General features: G+C 44.5%; 1 protein-coding gene across 1 annotated transcript in view; it reads right to left on the bottom strand.

Moving 5' to 3' along the window:
- The window catches only part of LHX1 (LIM homeobox 1), a 59,242-nt gene extending 40,785 nt beyond the window's left edge, over positions 1 to 18,457 (bottom strand). The window contains exon 1 of the mRNA XM_084823404.1: positions 18,288 to 18,457. Within this exon, the coding sequence (XP_084679530.1) occupies positions 18,288 to 18,457 (170 nt within the window). The remainder of the gene's footprint in view (positions 1 to 18,287) is intronic.
- Positions 18,458 to 18,711: the final 254 nt, after the last annotated feature.

Here is an 18,711-nt window from a genome sequence, read left to right as displayed (position 1 = left end):
AACAATTAAAACTTAAAGCAATTTGAAAACTCTGTTTACAAACCCAATGAGTATTGGAAACATTTGGAAACTTTAAAAACGGGAAAGCCTTGCCACCAGCAGAATGAACAGAATGAAGAATTAAGACCTGGGGAGAATTCTTGAAGGCCCTGCAAGACCATTTGAGCATGTGATTTCCCTGGGAGTAAGTACCACTGAAGTAAATGGGCCTCTGAATTCACTGGATCAAGCCACTTGTCTCTCCCATGAGGGCAATGGGAGATGCAATGTGGGACTTGGGGTCATATAACCTCTCTTCTAGAAAACAGAAGCCTTCAGATGCAGGCTGTGATTGTGATCAGACTATCAGATAGGATCAGGAGGAAACAGGTTCGAATTCCTGCTCAATAGTTGATTCTTCTCCAGTCATTCTCTCATAACCTAACCTGGTGGGATGAGGATTAAATGGGAGAGGGGCAAAGCAAACCAGACATGCCATCTTGAGCTCCTTGGAGAGAAGGCAGGATGTATGAATAATTCAGCCCTCCCCAATGTGGTGCCCTCCAGATGTGTTGAACTACAACTCCAGGCATCGCTCAGCTAGCCATGGAGGAAGGCTGATGGGATTGAGAATTAAAACTTATTTTGAGGCAGATTCATCGGGTTGTGGCCTCTTTCTTTCTTTCTTTCTTTCTTTCTTTCTTTCTCTCTCTCTCTCTCTCTCTCTCTCTCTCTCTATATATATATATATATATATATAACTGTTTTCATTATTATTGCCACTGTCAGTTCACTGGAGGAAGAGCAGGAGAGATAGGGGATGCTGCTATTATTTATTTATTTATTAGGCAATTTTAAAATCGCCCACTCCATCCAAAGGTAATCAGGGCAGCAAACGGTAAATATAGCCCAAATGGTCATGCAACTCGCAAAAATGCAATAAGAACAATACAACAGAACCACAAGGCAGCCTTCAAAGGCACTAAAGATACAGAAGGCAGAGCGACCAACTTAAGCCCCGTGAACAAGAAGGGTTTGATGTGACATACCGAATTGATCACAAGTTTGGCCCCTGTTGCACCTCTGTAGGGAGTGTTCCACAAACAAGGTGCTATAACAGAGAAGGGTCTTTTGCTAGTTGTCACATAATGCATAGAAAGTAATTTGATAACAATAAAATAATAATAATAATAATAATAATAATAATGATGTATTTATTTATTCTATTTGTACCCCACCCTTCTACCAAAAACTGGCACTCAAGGCATGATAATAATATTCTTATTCATATCAGTAGTAATAATTGTTGTTATGACTAGATTTTATAACAAAACATATGTTAGGGTAAGCATATACATCCAAAATTCTCTCTGCTCCCAAGACAAAAAGTTTAATAATAAAATCAAGAGGCATTGCCTTTTATTTGTGCCAAATGTAATGAAATAAGGAAGAGGCTGATAATATATCAATCTTGTTCCAGGAGCTGTCTTAAATGCCAGGACTGGGTATTTTTTGCCAGGTAAATGGAAATGCTTCCCTGAGCATGTGCAGAGTGCCATCCTTCTACACACAGTCTGCTCCTTAATATTTGTAATTAAGGGACAGAACTCTCAGGTCACACTATTTTCGGAATATGAGCCACTGAGCACAGGGATTTCTGAAATGAAGTTAGGAAGGCTCACTGTTTAGGTAGATAGATAGATAGATAGATAGATAGATAGATAGATAGATAGACAGACAGACAGACAGACAGACAGACAGACAGACAGATAGACAGAGATATATATTCATTCTGTCCTCTATCTGGGGAGTGCAGGAGGTTATGTGGCCAAAAGAGTAATGGATGGAGGCCCATTCAGTGAGCATCATGGCTGAGACAGGATTTGAAGCGAGCTCTTGCTGGTACAACGCCAGTACTCTACGTGCCACAGCTCCATGCCTCCTGCAAATGCAATGTACAAAGCGACAGCCTTGTCCTCCTTCTGAAAATATTAATTACCTCTGATTCCACAACCTTGAACACCCCGCCCCGCCGAGCACGAGTTTTACCGATCGGTGAGTGAATCAGTAAAACTCTCCCTGCAATTCCGCCTCTGAGCTTGCTACAACTCGTGTTCATGTCAGATGGTGAGCTTTTTGCTTTTTCGCGTGAAAATTGGTGCGCATTGTGGTGAGCATTTCCCCAAACATATGCGCCAATTGTGCGCATTTCTGAATGGCGTGCACTTTTCTCCTGTTGATTAAAGCGGGTTTGTGCATATTTTCCAAAGCACACATCTTTCAAGTGCATGTTTCAAACACGTGCATTTTTCGAACACTCCCACCCGCCCCGTTCTGCAAATGGCGTTGCAGGCTCAGAAACATACGCACTTCGGCTGCATATTGCGTTTGGATCTGCGTTTGGTTCTGGGAGGTGTGGACTGGGGTAAATTCTGGTCAGAATCGAACTGAAATGGATGTCTCATACAACCTTAATAGAGAGAACCTCTCCTATCTATTATTCTTTAATTATTCCTGATTATGACTAGATGGTTGAAAAGGATACAGGACAGGAATAATTAATCTGTGTTAACAACCTGGAATGTGTTCCCTAAGTGAGGGGGATTTGACAGCAAAACGACAACATAATAGGAGTAAGGAAGTCCTATCCTCAATGTTGGATGTCCTTACTCAAATCCTAGATTGTGTGTGGTGTTTTCCTGAAGGATGAGAGCAGGGTGCTCTGCGGCTGCTCAGAAACATCCTTATCTCTGCTGTTACTCTTTATGTTCTTGGAAGTAGGCTGTGTTACTGAAATGCTGGGCCTAAAACCTGATGAGCTGCACTTTACTGGCCTTTGAGCAAGTTGGGCTTTGTCTGTGGTGGAACAAGAGAACCTATAGGACCATTCTCAGATGTCTCTACCACGAACTGAATGAATGACCCTGACCCGTGGGAAAGGAAAAAGGAAAAGGCATTTGCCACAAACGTTCTGTAGTGCTAGATTTGTCACTCGCGGCCTGTTCATACACAGAAGTCATCACTTGATGAAGCAGCGATCAAGAGATGAAGATGTGTGTCTGAACCTGGAGATGTCAGAGTGTTTGCAACTGTGTGCTTTATATGGGGTTATTTGATAGTACAAGGGAAATCCTTTATACCAGAGGTGCCCTCCAGATGTTTTGAACTATCTCTCCCATAATCTCTTACCGTTGCCCATGCTGGCTGGGCCTGATGGGAGTTGTATTCCAAAACATCTGGAGGGGACCTGGTTGCCTACCTCTGCTATATATTAACAGGAAACTCAATTCTCCTAGTGCCAATCTTTAGGTAGCCAAAAAAGGACCACCCATGACAAGGAACTATCAACAGGCTAGGGGGTACCACAAGATTTGCAGACATACAAACAATCTTTAGGGGGGAAAGGGGGGGCAGGAGAACCCCCAAACAAACCAGTGACTAAGCACAGTGGGTAAAGAATGCTTACTGGCTGTTGGAAGAGGAGGCGTAATGGAATATCATGGAAAAGGGCGTGGCTGTTTGGCACCCTGAACATGACTCATTATGGCAAGATTTTGTGGCACATGTCAGATATATCCCCTAACAATTGTACACTCCCTAGAAAGAATGGCACAGTTTCCCAAAAGTTATTTCAGTAGTACTTTGGTGGGTATGTTCTGTGCGGCAACGGCCAGGGGTGCAATTTAATTTTTAATTTTTAAACAAAATGCAGGATATTGTGACGGCAATGTTGCCTGGTGAGACTGAGAGCTTCCCTCCTCTCTCCACCGCACTCCCGAGCAGAAGTCTTGTGCCCTTAATAGTTGTGTGGGAGGCAGAAATTGAACAGGTGATACTTCCCCCTCCCCCAGCTTGCCGTTTCATCACTGCATCTCTGTGCTGGGAAATGCTTTACCCCGGTCCCCATCTATCCATTCCATCCTGACGCACAGGAGCTTTGCCAGGAAAAAGTTGACAACTCAAATGATGACAGACAGCTTAATAAAGCGGGTTTAGATAAGTTGGCCAGGGGCAAGATAAGACAGAGCTCCTCTTAAAAAGTCCCTTGGTAACCTGGATTCAGAGCAAAAACATTGAGAGGCAGTGCGGTGTAGTGGTTAGATCAGCCTCACCAACTTGGTGCCCTCCAGGTGTTTTGGACTACAACCTCCAGCATTCTCAGTCATTGGCAATGCTGGCTGGGCTGGATGGGAGTTGAAGTCCAAAACATCTGTTGGGCAAGGTTGGGCAGGCCCAGGTTACAAGTTGCTATCTATTCGCCTCAGCTACCTCGCAGGGTTGTCGTGAGGAAACAAAGGAGTGTGACTCAAGCTCCTTACAGGAAAGTTGGGATATAAAGGGCAGAATAATATGATGTGAAAAAATAATGAATTGCTAGGTACTGTTTAAATAAAATAATAATAAAACCTCTGTGCCTGCAAGCTTAATTGTCACGCTTCTGAGATGAAGTTAGGGGCTGACTGGATGCAGTGGAGAACTGCTGGCCCCCAGGAGCTGCAGAGATTGAAAATTCCTTGCCCTGTTTTCCACCTTGCCTGCCATTCTAGGTTGAAATCGGGACAGCTTTGGCGTCCCAAATGTCCAAATAAGAGCACAGAGATTTGCTAAGGGGCTGTGGAAAAGTGGGGCTCGAGGGTGGGTGGGGAGGGGGGGTCGGTAGTTAATTTTAGACTGTGGAGTGAAAGGTGTTACGCCCCTCCCCTTTTTAGACGGAAAGGTGTGCTATTTCACTTGCTGCAGTTGGGCCCCCTCCTCTTCAGTCTCCTGGGGGGCTCTGGGCCTTGGCCCTAAAATCCAACCTTGACGGTGCCACTGGTGAGGGGCTCTGAATCTGAAGGAGAAAAAGGAGGAGCAGAGAGATCTCTGGGTTCATATCACCCCACGCAGCCATGAAGCAAAGCACCCTGGCCCTGAGCAAGTAATTATCTCTTCACACCCACATGACATAATGACTTGCTTTTAGGGTTGCCAACTAAGCAGAAAAAAAGAGCTTTTCATGGCATTAATTGTTATAAATGCTCAGAGATCTTTGGTTATTGGTGGTATAGAAATGTAATCAATCAATCAGTCAGTCAGTCAATCAGTCAAGAGAAGCACTAATACCTGCCGCTATCTGAAGTGCAGGCTGCTGTTTAAAAGGCACAGGAGCAGAGCCAGGTAAAAGAAGTTGGCAACCCCTTTTCTTACTCTTGCCTCTCCTTTCAGTCCCCTCTTCTCTCCATCACTGTTGAAACTTAGATTGTAAATTCTTTGGGGGCAAAAGTGCTTGTCCTTTCGGCTTATATTGCACTATGGGTATTTCTACACAAGGCTTTTTATCCCGCACCTTTATCAAGGCTTTTGCTTCCGATTTCTTTGTAGGATGAAGATCGGCTCCTTTACACGTGCTTGTTTCCAGAGGGTTTCTTTCTCTGCCTCTCTATATGTTTCATTATAGAGCCACTAAATGGCGCTGTGGTACAGTGGAATTGCTCAATTACACCAGCCTTTCATTCCACCATTTCTAAATGATACCAGACTTTCCTCATTAGAAAAACCCCCACAATAATGGTTGCAAAGCATGGGAGAGGCCCCGGAGGACAACTAGGTCATGTAAAGGACCTGCAAACTACTGTGAGTGAGCAATCATGAGTGCACACTAAAAACCTCATATAGAAAGGCTCTATAAAGCATGGCACTGGTAGATATGAGCTTTGAGATGAAGCCCATTGAGAGCGATTTGATTGGCTAGCATGAAAGATAGGGCCTTTTCAGTACTGGCCCCATCCTTGTGGAATCCTCTCCAGAGGGAGATATAAATCCCCCCCACTATTCTACTGGCTTTTAAACAGATCCTGATAACTCTCTTATTTCAAACTGCTTTTTAAATTCATGGCACTCAGTATTGTTTCAACTGCTGCTGTTTTAATGTTGGAACGATTTACGTTTTAGATTGTGGCTTTATTGAGATCTGATGCATTTATTTCTTTTATGCTTTTTTTTTACAGCACCTTTTGAGGCAGTTCACAAGATAAAAATGTGAAACAATGGGCTGTATCCAATGTTAGTCCTACTTAGAGGAGGCCCATAGAAATGAATGGGGCTAAAGTTAGACTTATCTTGGATCCTGCCCATTGACTCATAAAATAAAAGTGACTGGAACAGCAGCATAAAATATTTAAAATAACCTAAACAGTAAAAACAAAACATTTCATTCTTTAAATTATTTGTATTGGATGCTTTTCTGTTAACTGTTTGTAATCCACACTTGTTATTGGGTGGATCAAAAATAGAATAAACAAAGAAACAGATTCCAATTTATAAAACAAATAAATTGTTTTATTTATTCATCTATTCATCTATTCATTTAAAAGCCGACTGGAACATCCCACTCCTTAAAGCCCATTTAAAAACAGTCAGGAAGGGGCCCACATGTACATCCATTGTTAGGATATTCCATGAGGATGGGGCCACCCCATGAAAGGCCCTGGTCTCTTGTGCCCACCTACCTAATAGATCTTAGCGATGGGTATGTGAACAGGACTTTGGTGGCCAATTTTGGTCCTGGGGAAGTTCATTTAGGTGCAGGTGTTTTTACAAAGAAGCTGGCCTCAAGTTGTTTAGGGCTTTAAAGATGATCACCAGAACTTTAACTTGAGTCAAGAAACACACCGGCAACAAACGTAGCTAGTACCAAACCGGTGCTATATGCTCTGATGGTCTCGCTTCTGCAAGTTGGGGTGCAGCTAAATAATTTTAGACCCTGGACTTCATGATCTTATGGGGGTGTGGGGACTTTGGATGGCTGTGTGTATTGTTTCAGTTGTGAAAGACACAATTAATTCTCTTCTCTCCCCACAACTGCCATTCTATGCTTTTCAGCTGCTTTTACATTCTTGATATATTAGAGCCAAAAACTCAAAATTAAAATAATAAACCTGTTGCCAACCCTGAATATATATATATGTGTGTATGTATGTATATATGTGTGTGCGTGTGTGTGTGTGTGTATATATATATATAGAGAGAGAGAGAGGGAGAGAGAGAGAGAGAGAGACTCTGAGCATGTACAGTTTAACATTTTAAACTCACTTAAATCACGGCACCATCACACCTACAGAAATGAAGCTGTGTTTGCTTCCGCTACCCTGATGCTAAACTCATTTACTTGGGAACAAGCATCAGTGTGTTGTCGAAGGAGAGAACGTATTTTAAAAGTAAAAAGAATAGAATGCGCATCTGTGCCCATGCACATCTGACCTGCCGCCTCCTGTTGATAAAGTGTTTTTTTTAAAAAATAAGAACGAAAGGGTGGTACAGCGAGCACCAGCGGCGGGGCCAGCATGCCCTTGGAGTTGGGCCTGTTGGCCACTGCTGATCTCTGGCCGGTCATTAGGGGGCCCTCTGGGCTGCGGTAGCCGAGACTTCAGCCCTGAAGTCCCCCCTTATCGGCATCACTGCCTGCAGGCAACCGGACACCTGCTTTCTGAGCTACCTCAAGCTTCAGAACTGTGTTGCACATTATGGTGTTGATATAAGCCGCCTTTCGAAAGGGTATAAAGATGCATCTTTTCCGTCGGGCCTTTTGAAATGTGCAGGTTTTTTTTTTTTTTTTAAACCATTTAATGTTTTTATTGTTTTTAATATTCTTGTTTTTAGGGTTGCCAGGTTTTATTGTTTTAAATCGTTGCATGCCGCCTTGGTGGCTTTTTAGCAGATAAGGCGGTATAAAACTGTTAATAATACATAAGCAGAGAAATAAAAAAGCAGCATGTAACATTTCTAAACCCAACAAGCAAACAACTGCCCTGTGGTCCTTAATGGAAGGACAGAATGCCAATGGGATGAGCTTTTTAAAAATTAAAAATATCACCTCCTACCCACAGAACAGATTAACTGGTTTTCAGTACCTCAGCAATTGTTCTGGAAGTAAGTTCTGTGGAAAGAAGCGCGACTGACACCCAGTCATTAGCCCCAGACCCGTTTCCTGCACTATGACTTGTCTGTAGTAGGCAATGCAAAATAATCTTCAGCAATTACCCTTGAGCAACCTCTGTCTATTTTCTTTCTTGCAGCTGCTGGGGACAATGGTTATGCCATCCGTGGAGCCTTGTGGAATCAAGTGTGCCATATGCGCAAAAGTCAAGTCTCTGCCCCAAGGCGCTTACACATCCTACACCAGCCTTGCACACACCTGGTGCCCGCCAGATTACAGCTCTCATCATTCCCAGCTATTCCCTACAGTTTTGTATGCAGGCTCAGGGGATTTCGGGATGCCGGTTTCTGAGAATGACTTGAGCTCTGGTGCCGTGGTTTAAAAGATTAATCATGGCCTACCTCACAGGGTTGGTGAGAGGACATCACAAGAAAAATGAAGTTGCAAACACATCTTCACAAGGTGTAAAGACTGTCTTGGGTGCGTGCGTTCAAATTCTACATGAATTCCCTTCCAGCGCAATCCCGCACATATTTATTTAGAAGTTTTCAGGGTTGTTTTTGATAAGAATTTTACACAATCCGGAAATCTCTTCATCTTCTGGAGAGAATGAACTTGAGATTCTAAAAACGTGAATGCAGGAGAAAGCGAAACTGACTGATGGGCCCAACCCCACATTAAAATTCTACAGAAATTATCTTCCAATCCCACACATATGTATTCAAAAGTAAGCTACACTGTTTTCAAGCAGGCTTGGTTCAGCTAAATGTGGGATTCCAACCTTTTTTATTTATTGTCATTGTCATCTTCTTAGTAGTTTAGGCAAGGATCAGTTGTCCTAAGCTTCTCTCAGTCTGCAAGTCAGAAGGGCCATACAAATGCCCTGGTTATGTGAAGATGATATTATTATTATTATTATTATTGTTATTATTATTATTAACAATAATAATGCATTGCCACATTTAAAATACTGAGAAATAATAATAAGAAATAATGAACTGCCACACAACTAGGATCTAATAATACTGACAGATAAAACTACAAAGAATATTAATAAACTACAATTATATATATAAAATCTCAGTTTACAACCATCTTTGAAATATCTCTGTATTTTACAATCCTGCCCTCATCCACTTCTGTCGACTTCTTTCTAAGCCACAGCTGATCAGAATTGTACAGAGAGAGAGAGAGAGAGAGAGAGAGAGCGTGCGTGCAAAATAAGCTCCTATAACTTTACCCAAAAGCTGATATCAGGGGTGCACAACCTTTTCAGTCCTGAGGGCCTCCTGCGATGAGGGGGCTGCATGCATGCACATACATGCACAGATATATGCACACGACCCCTCATATAAGCCCAGCTCTGGCTTGCCTGCACTGGTTGACAATTTGTTTCCAGGGCAAATTCAAAGTGCTGGTTTTAACCCTAAAGCCCTACATGGCTCGAGACTTCAATACCTCAAGGACTGCCTCTCCCTGTATGAACCTCAGGTCAGCTCCTTCTGTGTGACCCCTCTGAAAGAAACATGCGGATGTCAGTTTGGGAACAGGCCTTTTCTGCGATAGCCCCACATTTATGGAACACTTTGCCCGAGAGGAAGCTTGTCTGGTACTGACACTATCATCTTTTCAGTGTCAAGCAAAGACGTATTTATATTATATTTGGACTTTAATTATGGCCCACCTGTTGTTCACTCTAGGCTGTGGGTGGTGGTGGTGGGGGAGATTTTGTGTATTTGTGGATGAACATTTTTCGTATTGTCTTGTTTTTAGATCCTGTTTTTATGATATTTATTTGCATTTGCATTATTGTGCTGAATAGGGTTTATACTGGATTATATAATCATGGATTTCTATATCTTGTGGGTACATCACTTCAAGACTGCTTTTTGAGTTGGGAAGCAAGGCACACATTTAATAAATAATAATATGTATTTTTATTTAATAGGTTTATATACTGCTTACCATATTTAATACATAAGTAAATAAATCTCTAAGTGGAGCACATGTCCATGCACGGGCACAAACATACACGGACTCAGGCGTGCACGCGCCACACGCACACGCACACTCATCCCAGACTCCATCTGTCCAGTTCCGTCCCTCTTTCTAAATACTTTCCTCTCCTTTCCCCAAGCCTACAGTCAATGAACAGACTGGATGGTTGGCGTCAACATTAATGACATCTCCCTCTCTTTGGAATTTAATAAAATAAAATCAGATAAAAGGTGAGTGCTGTGGTGTAACTGACCTGGAAAAAGAGGACAAAGGAAGTTTTTAGGCAGAAGTGAATGTGTGGGAACAGTTTCATCTCTAAAGGCTGGGATGCTTTTGATGAAGGAGGCCTTAACAAGCATTCAAGTAGAATTGGAGGGAGGCGATTTGTTTTGACTATTGCAGGTGGGGACACCTTCTGCTGCACCAAAAAGATCACTTTGGCCTGGAGAGGGAAGGCAGGATGAGGAGTTGCTAATTTGCTCTCCCCAGAGCCATTGTGGTGTAGCGGTTAGAACCTTGGACTAAGGCTCCGGAGATCTGGGTTCGAGTCCCCGCTCAGCCTTGAAGCTCACTGGGCCATTTTGGGCCACTCACTGCCTCTCAGCCTAACCTACCTCACATGGTTGTTGTGAGGATATAACAGAGGAAGATATGTAAGCTGTTTTGGGTTCCTTGCAAGAGGAAAAAAGGCCATATATATAAATGTAATAAAAAATAAAAAAATGAAATGAAACACATCCCTGAGGATTCACACAGAGTGTGACTTTGCACATGGAAAGTCCCCGATCCCAAAGTATCTCCAGTGGAAAGGATCTTCAAGTAGGAGTCCATGGGGCTTCTCTACCTAAGATGCTGGAAAGGCACGAGATGAATTTACTATAAGGCAGACCTGGGTTCCAGACTGCAGCACACCAAACCTCTGCTCTCTGAGGGTTGATGCTGAGGTGACCTTGCTTAGTGCAGCAAGCAAAGTCTTAAAAGAGCCCGATCCTGAGAAGGATTACTCGGATGTAAGCCGCCAGACTGAAGCATCCTTTTATTTACATTAACTGGGGCAGCTTTTCTCCAAAGGGTCTGTCCAGTTCTTCTCCATTCCTCTACTAATCAAAGAATCCACCGGATTTCTCTCTCTAGCCCCCAGTGGGACTTACTCATGAGTAAGCACAACTATAGGCCCTGTTAGGAGTCTCTGGGGGCATATGAAGTGTTAGTCCTACTTAGAGGAGACTCCTTGAAATGAATAGGCGTTAGCTTAGCTAACTAGGTCTCCTCTAAGTAGGATATGATCCTTTGTTTTGAGCCAAGTGTGGGGTCAAACCTAAAGCAGGCTTTGTTGGAAAAGTGAGTCCAAGGACAGCCGTTTACTTCTGAGTAAAACCCAGCTAGGATGGGAGGATAAACGCGGGGAAAACGCGAAAGAAGATATTGGGAAGGTTATTTCGAAAAGTCTGCTGGGGGAGAACAGGAAGCGAAATTTCCCAATGGTTTTTTTTTTTTTTTTTATAAAAAGGGCATTATTTTATATTTAATTTGCACGCACATATTTACATACACAGAGCCCAGGGTTTTTTTTTACTGTCCAACGCTCTCTTCAGCACACACACACTCTCAAAATTCAAGGCTGCAGTCCTACCTGGGAGCAAGTCCCATTTAACTTAATAGGGCTTACCTCCGAGTAGGCAGGCTTAGGCGTCTCCTGTTAATTTCTGCCCCGACATCCTGGCAGCGGGAACGTCAAACAGACACGATCCCAGCCAAGATTTGCACGCCAAGCTCTCCCACTGAAATGGGGGCGGGGGGAGGCAGTCCGACCCTGCGCGTGGTTTACACGGAAGTAAGTGGTACTTCCTCTCAAGTAAGCATGCCTAGGACTGTAGCCTTCCGAGTGCGGAAATCGGGCTGGATCGTGGCCACCACTGCTATAATCCGAGCCAGGGGTGTATGTGAAGACACTACGGCCACTCCCCAACTCTACTTTTACGCGTTTAAACCGAGAAGGTTCATTTCCAAAGAAATAGGAATTAAGGTTAATTACCGTGCAGTTCAATAGGCCCTACGTTCAAGTAAACGTGAAGATCACAACCTCCATTTTCCACGGAGAGAGTGCTTGCTTATATGTATGTAGACACTGTATATCATGCACCCATACAGAGTGTGTGCACGCGTGGATATAAAATTGAGTGTACATATCTATATTTATGTCTATATTTCTCTAGATATACAGACGTAGATGTGGAGGCTGGTGGCTCCTATTTCGGTGGGGCTGTGAATCCATTCTGAGTTTCAATCGGAACCAGCCAGAACTCCGAGGGAGCCACCCAAGATGAGGAACCTATTTTGGGGATCGGGTTCAGCACTCTGGATAGCTCCTTTAGAGTTATGGCTGGTTCTGACTGAAGCCCAGGATGGATTCACAGCCCCACCGAAATCAGAACCACTCAGAAAATCAGAAATCAGCTCCATTAGTGTGCATCTGCATCTATCTATGAGTTGGAGTCATGCTTAGAGTAGACCCATTGCAACCAAAGAGATCACGTTCGTCAAGACGACGGCCTGGTCTCCCTGAGTTTCAGTGGGTCTACTCTGAGCATGGCTAAATCTGCATCCAGCCCTATAGATACAGGGGTATAGGTGAAACGGGAGGACATATTCATAGTTGACCCCAGCTTTCCAGCAATCGAGAGAGGGAGGCTGTGATCAGCGGAGGGCTCCGATGTCAGTGGGGCGGAGAATCCGCTCTGGGTTTCAGTCAGAACCAGTCAGAACTCTAAAGGAGCTCTCCAAGGTGCTGAACCCATTTTGGGGATAGGGTTCAGCAGCACTTTAGAGTTCTGAATGGAACCCAGAGTGGATTCACTGTCCCACTGACATAGGAGTAGCATCCTCCACTGATCCTGTTTCAGCCAGAGTTAAGCACTTTTTCGGGGTGGGGAGGATGGCGGAGTATTTTTGGTGTGATCTTTTGGTTGGCCTAATAAAGATATTACAACAATATCGCGTTAAAAGACAGGCTTAATCCTTTTCCCTTGAAATAAACTGCGCATTGTTTAAAAAAAAATAAAATAAAAAATCCTGTGATGGTTATATGCCCTATATCTATGATTCTCACGACCCTTCAGATACGTGTCCGCGTTTGCCAAGCACCCGTTTGTTTTGTCGAGAGAGATTTAGGAATGAAGGCCACCATGTTTTTATTTAAAAGAGAGAAAAATCTCCTCCAAACAACCACAGCCCAGAACAGACGTGCGACGCGAGTCTCTGCGCGTTTACTCAGAAGCAAGGCCCTCTACATCCAGTGGCCAGTGTGTTTAAGGGTTAGACCGCCACACGTGCTTTTGACCCCAAGGACAGCGGGGCAGTTAGGGAATGTTCAGCTCTGGACTTAACCAGCCCTGCTGTGTGTGCTTGTGTGTGTGTGTGTGTGTGTGTTTAGGGGGCCGTCCCGCTCCCTAGACATCGGCCCCAGAGTCCTACCCTAATCGCACCGCTGCCCACGGAAACCAAGGGACACTCGTGTGTACAAACTGGATGTGGGCCGAGTTTAGCCCACTCGTCTTTCGGCCCTGTAGTTTAGGCTGCTGATTGGCTGTGAAATCCTGCCTGCGTTTGGATCAAACTTCATATTTATTTATTTCCCCACGTAGGAGAGAGCTTTGGTCGTTGTTACTAGTAGTAATAGTTGTAGGAGAAGAATCCAGACTATGAATGATTGACTCTTTGGGTCAGTTTGGGGACTGGGAAACCGGGTGCCCGCCTTCGGCTTGGAGCAAAACGAGGCGAAGAGATTTCGGCAGATGTATTGGCGAGGTCGGACAAGAGGGGCTGGAAACTTGAGGAAGAGGAGGGAGCCTGTGGGCCCCCGAAGCCCCAGCGCAGAAAGGAACCCGGTTGACCAGGCGAGGTCGCCGACGTGGACGAGCTTACGCAGGTCTCCTCGGAAGTAAGTCCCGCGGGACTTTGCTCCCAGCTACGCGTGGCCGGATTGCAGCTTTTGGCGAAGGGCAAACGATCTCGGGGAGCCGGTGTTGATTGTGGGGGGCGGGGGGCCTTGAGGGAAAAGCCCGCCGTGTGCGCTTGTGCAGATCTCGAAACCTTTTTGTGGGGGTTATTTGTGGGGAGAAAACTGAGGCGCAACTGAGCGAGCTTTCCGATGGTGGCTGGGCCCTTCCTAAATCATCGCTTTGCCTTTATGCTGTTTTTCTTTCTCTGCTTTCTCCACCCATCACATGCCTCCACGTTTTCTTTTTCTACCATACCACCTTTCATTTGCTTTTTCTTCTCCCTCCATCTCTTCCTTTCTTCCTCCCCCCCCGCCCCCAATTTTTTTTCTGTCCTCTGTCCTTGTCTTGGCTAGTTACATATTTATCTCACCCCCACCCCCCTCCACAGCTCTTTTTGGCTAGCTATATATCCCCTCCTTCCAAAGTGCAATCCTGCGCACTTCTCTTTAAAAGTAAGCCTCCTCGATTTCAATAGGGCTTACTTCCAGGAAAGTGGCTACAGGATCGCAGCCTTATCCAGCCATTGGTTTATTTATAGGCATTTTCATTCCGTTCTGAAAGGGTTTCCAGAGCGGCTACTAACAATGTAAAACCAACGATCTTCCTTCCTCCTCCTCTCTCTCTCTCTCTCTTTGCATCTGATGAAGTCGTCGAGCCCACGAAAGCGGAGTCCTTTAAGGTGCTACAAAACTCTTTATTGTCCCTTTTCCTACATGTGGGTTCCGAAGGCTCCTTTCGCTATAAGGCTGCGTCGATTAGCCGCGAGAGATTCCGAACTGAGGCGTTGGTCAATTTCACTACCGCAGAAATGACAGAATCTAGTCAATTTCACCCTACATATAAACTTAGTCGATTTGCGTCTCTTTTCTCTCCCGCAACACTCCTCGTAAAAAGTTTGAGGAAACCTCTCCTGTCCTTTCCTCTCTTCCAGTTTTGGCATGTGAGATTAAACACCCCCCACACATCCGCCGTCCCCCCCCCCCCCGGGTTGTGGGCCCGTTTCAGACCAAGCGCGAAGACGATTTCAAGTTGCGCCTGTCGTTTTACGGTGTGAAGTGGCTGTCTGTGTGTACACACACACACACGCACACGGCTTCCTCTGGAGGAAACACATTTCCGTATTCAAATCCAGTCATCACATTTGCCCTCTGAAACAACACCCCCCAGGACACAGGGATCACACTGACTGCCGCCATCGGGTCATTTTAACACTGAAACCCTCGCCTAGAAAACTGCCCCCTCCTCAATTTCTGCGTCTAGACCTTGGATTTTTATTTTTTATTTTTCAAATACACATATGCGATTTCCTATGGAATTTTCTCCGAATACACAGCCCGCTTCGGAATAGGCAGAAGGAAAACAGCCACAATATATGTGTGTGTAAACCGACCCGAACGCCCAAGATTTCTATATCAACAAAAGTCGTTTTGCCATTTCTCACCTCCTAAGGAAAGCCCCTGGTTAGAAAGCCATAAAGGGGATGGAGGGCAAAAAAAAAAAAAAAAGATGCGTCTGGCATGATCCAAAATAAACTGAACACTATTCATTTTAAACCGTGCATACTTACTAGAAAGTTACAAATCCCATTGCGTTCAATAGGTCTGACTATTCCTCCAAGTCTCACTTACCTGGGAGTAAGTCCCCCACCCAACTCAGTGGGGCTTACTTCCAAGTAGGCATGTATAGGATTGCAACCTCAGTCTCTTCGATTCCGTGGGAAGAAATCTGTCCTTCTAACATACGAAACTTATTTACATGGTTGGCCGATTGAGTTCTAGTCAGTGTGTCTCGGATCGCAGGAAGAGAAAAGATTAATTCTGGCTGGGTCATATCTTTTAAGATTTTTTGAAATCTAATTTCAGATTCTTTTCTTTGAATAACCCCATTCTAAAACCTGTATTTTACTTAGAAAAAAAAAAGGTTGGTAGGTTAAAGCCTATGCCCCCATCAACCACACTGGATGAGCATGATGGTTTGCGAGTACTGAGGAAAATGCAACTCGCTGGACTTAACGTTTACTATATTTTATAGCTATATAATTATATTTTATTATAGCAGATTTGAGTATTCGTTTCACACACACCTAACTCCCATAATCCTTATACAAGCCCTGTCTTTTAGGCCGCCAATTCTGCAAAATAGGAATACGTTTCTCTTTTCCTTGTCTTGTTTTCTCTTCCTGTCTTATTTTTTAAAAACTTCTTCAAAATCCTCACGTTTAATTATTTCCTTAATCACTTGCCCAATAACTGTCGTGCTTTGTATTTATCATAGAATTATTATAAAGAAAGAATGAAGAAAGGATGGTGTTAAAAGGAACCTCTTAAAAATTGTCATACAGTTGTTCAAACCACAGAAGAATATTGTATTGGGACTGCAGTCTTAAACGCTTACCCGAGATTAAGCTCCCATTGAGTAAACTGGGGCTTACTTCCAAGTAAACACCCTACAGCCCTATGCCGATTTACCTTGGGACTTCCGAGTAGACATGGACTGGGTTGTGATGTTAAAGTCTATTACCACAATTTTAAAAGTACCATGACACTGATAAAGGAAGTGATGGGTTGTGTGTGTGTGTGTGTGTGTGTGCGTGCGCGCGCGCACTATTTTCATTGAAAAAGGATCCTTTCCATTTCAACGCCCATTTTTGTTTTTTAAAAACCTGCCTTTGATTGTAAAGTAAGAGGCATTAATGTTGGTCCCAAAGCCTAAAACGACAGAAACCCAAAGAAAATGATCCCACGAGGTGGGAAATAGAAAAAGAAACACGCTAAATGCGCTCTCCAGCGCAATCCCAAACACGTCTACTCGGAGGTAAGTGGCACTGTCTTCAATAGGTCTCCTTCCCTATTCTTAAGTGTGCTAAGGAGACTGCAATTCTACCCCCACTGATCTAGGTGTAAGATACGTTAAAGGCAGTAGGGCTTACTTCTGAGTAGACATACACAGGGCTGGACACTAGGCAAAATTCTATTTTTTGCAAATGGTTCTTTTAATTTCTCTTAAAAACAACAACAAAAGATGCCACTGATCTCTCTTTCTGTCTCTTCCACTTCTGTTTTTTCTTTGTTTTAGTAGAACCAGTGGGGATAGGGTGGTCTCTCCGGGTGTGTATGTGTGTGTGTGTGTGTGTGTGTGTAGGGAGGTGGGAATGGTTTCAGGTGAAGTGTGACTTTGTTAAAAGAAATTGGGTCATCTCAGAAAACGCCCGCAGAGATAGATCCCCAACCGACCTTTGGAGTTCAGAAAGTTTTTCTTTCTTTCTTGTTTGCCTGGGGAGAGGAGGCGGATTGGCTTTTATTTAGGTCGCGCGTTCTTTCCCCCACTTTCAAGCCAGGCCTCTGATGGACAGTGATTGGCAGGTGACAGAGTCATCAGTATTGTTTGGTAACAAAGGACCACTGGAAAAAGTCCATACACACACAGCGGATGCCCCATTTCCTTATTTGTTTACATTTCTTTTTAATGTGTTAGGCGCTGTACGAAATTCACTAGATCTTTTCCCAAAGGACTTATCTATAGTCGCCAGTTTCTTCTCCTTCTCGCAACAAGATTCCGGGCCTGAGCGCCCCCAGGAGATATCAATACATCCCTCCCTCCCTCCTCCACCCATCTTTTGGTCCTAAATCGCCCCCACGCCCAAGGTGTCCGATTGAGGGGACTCTCCTATTGTGGGACACACAAAGGCACTTTGTACATGCTCAGAGAGGCGCTCATGTTGCTTCAGGCCTCCAGCGGCCCCCCCCCCCCCCGCTCTGCCGTTTGAAAACAGATCCTCCGAGATTGAAATGGACCCTCTACCGATAAGAGCTCGCTTTCAAAGAATCAGGCATTAACTCCCCCCTCCTCGTTTAGGTACAGGTTTGTAACCTAGTTTTTTGGGGGTCGGGGACAAGGAGAAAAAGTTTAAGGCACAGTAACTTAACTTGGAGGTGATGCTGAAGAAAAAAAGCCCACCTTTCCAAGAAGAAGAAAAAGAAGAAAGCAATCTCAAGGCATGCTTACTCGGAAGTAAGTTCCAATGTGTTAAATGGGGCTTGCTCCCAGGAGTAAGCCTACCAGCCACGATCGTGTGCACACTTACCCAGGAGTAAGGGTGGCAGGCGACATCCTGGACACACTTACCCAGGAGTAAGGGTGGCAGGTGACATCCTGGACACACTTACCCAGGAGTAAGGGTGGCAGGTGACATCCTGGACACACTTACCCAGGAGTAAGGGTGGCAGGTGACATCCTGGACACACTTACCCAGGAGTAAGCCCCACTGAACACAGCAGGAGGACTTACTTCTGAGCGAACATCCGTAGGATTGCTCTGTAAACAAAGGCAGGGGAGGGGAGGGAATACAACGCAGGGGGAAAAGGGGGAACAAGTTAAGGAACTTTTGGACTTACCTAAAGAAGTCGTTTTTACAGTATAGCTTCCCTTCTCTGGAGAAACACTTCTCGGTCAAGTTGCATTTACATTCACAGCACTGAACGCATTTGACGTGCCAAGCCCGGTCTAAAACGTTCAACAAAAAGCGGTCCAGTATGGGTCTTTTGCAACCAGCACAATGAACCATTGTCTTTGGCTAGCGTTTGGGTTGGTGGCTTTTTTGGGGGGGGGGCTGGGGGGGAGGAGAAGACCAAGAGTTTGCAGACGAAGGCTGAGGAAGGAGGGACTATCTGCCTTTCCCAGATATCGAAGGAAGGAGGAGAACACGAATGCAAAAACAAAAGACGCCACCAAATAAAGAAACGGGGGGGGGGGGATAAAGAGGATTCCCCCCGTCTGCTTCTAAAAAATCTTCGAGTTGGAACAGACTGCCTGAAGAAG

The sequence above is a fragment of the Heloderma suspectum genome, chromosome 16 (assembly GCF_057233095.1).
Source record: "Heloderma suspectum isolate Gila_16-S chromosome 16, 16-S_ref, whole genome shotgun sequence".
Taxonomy (NCBI): domain Eukaryota; kingdom Metazoa; phylum Chordata; class Lepidosauria; order Squamata; family Helodermatidae; genus Heloderma; species Heloderma suspectum.
Note: the sequence above shows the minus strand (reverse complement) of the source record. Positions and strands in the feature narration are given on the sequence as shown.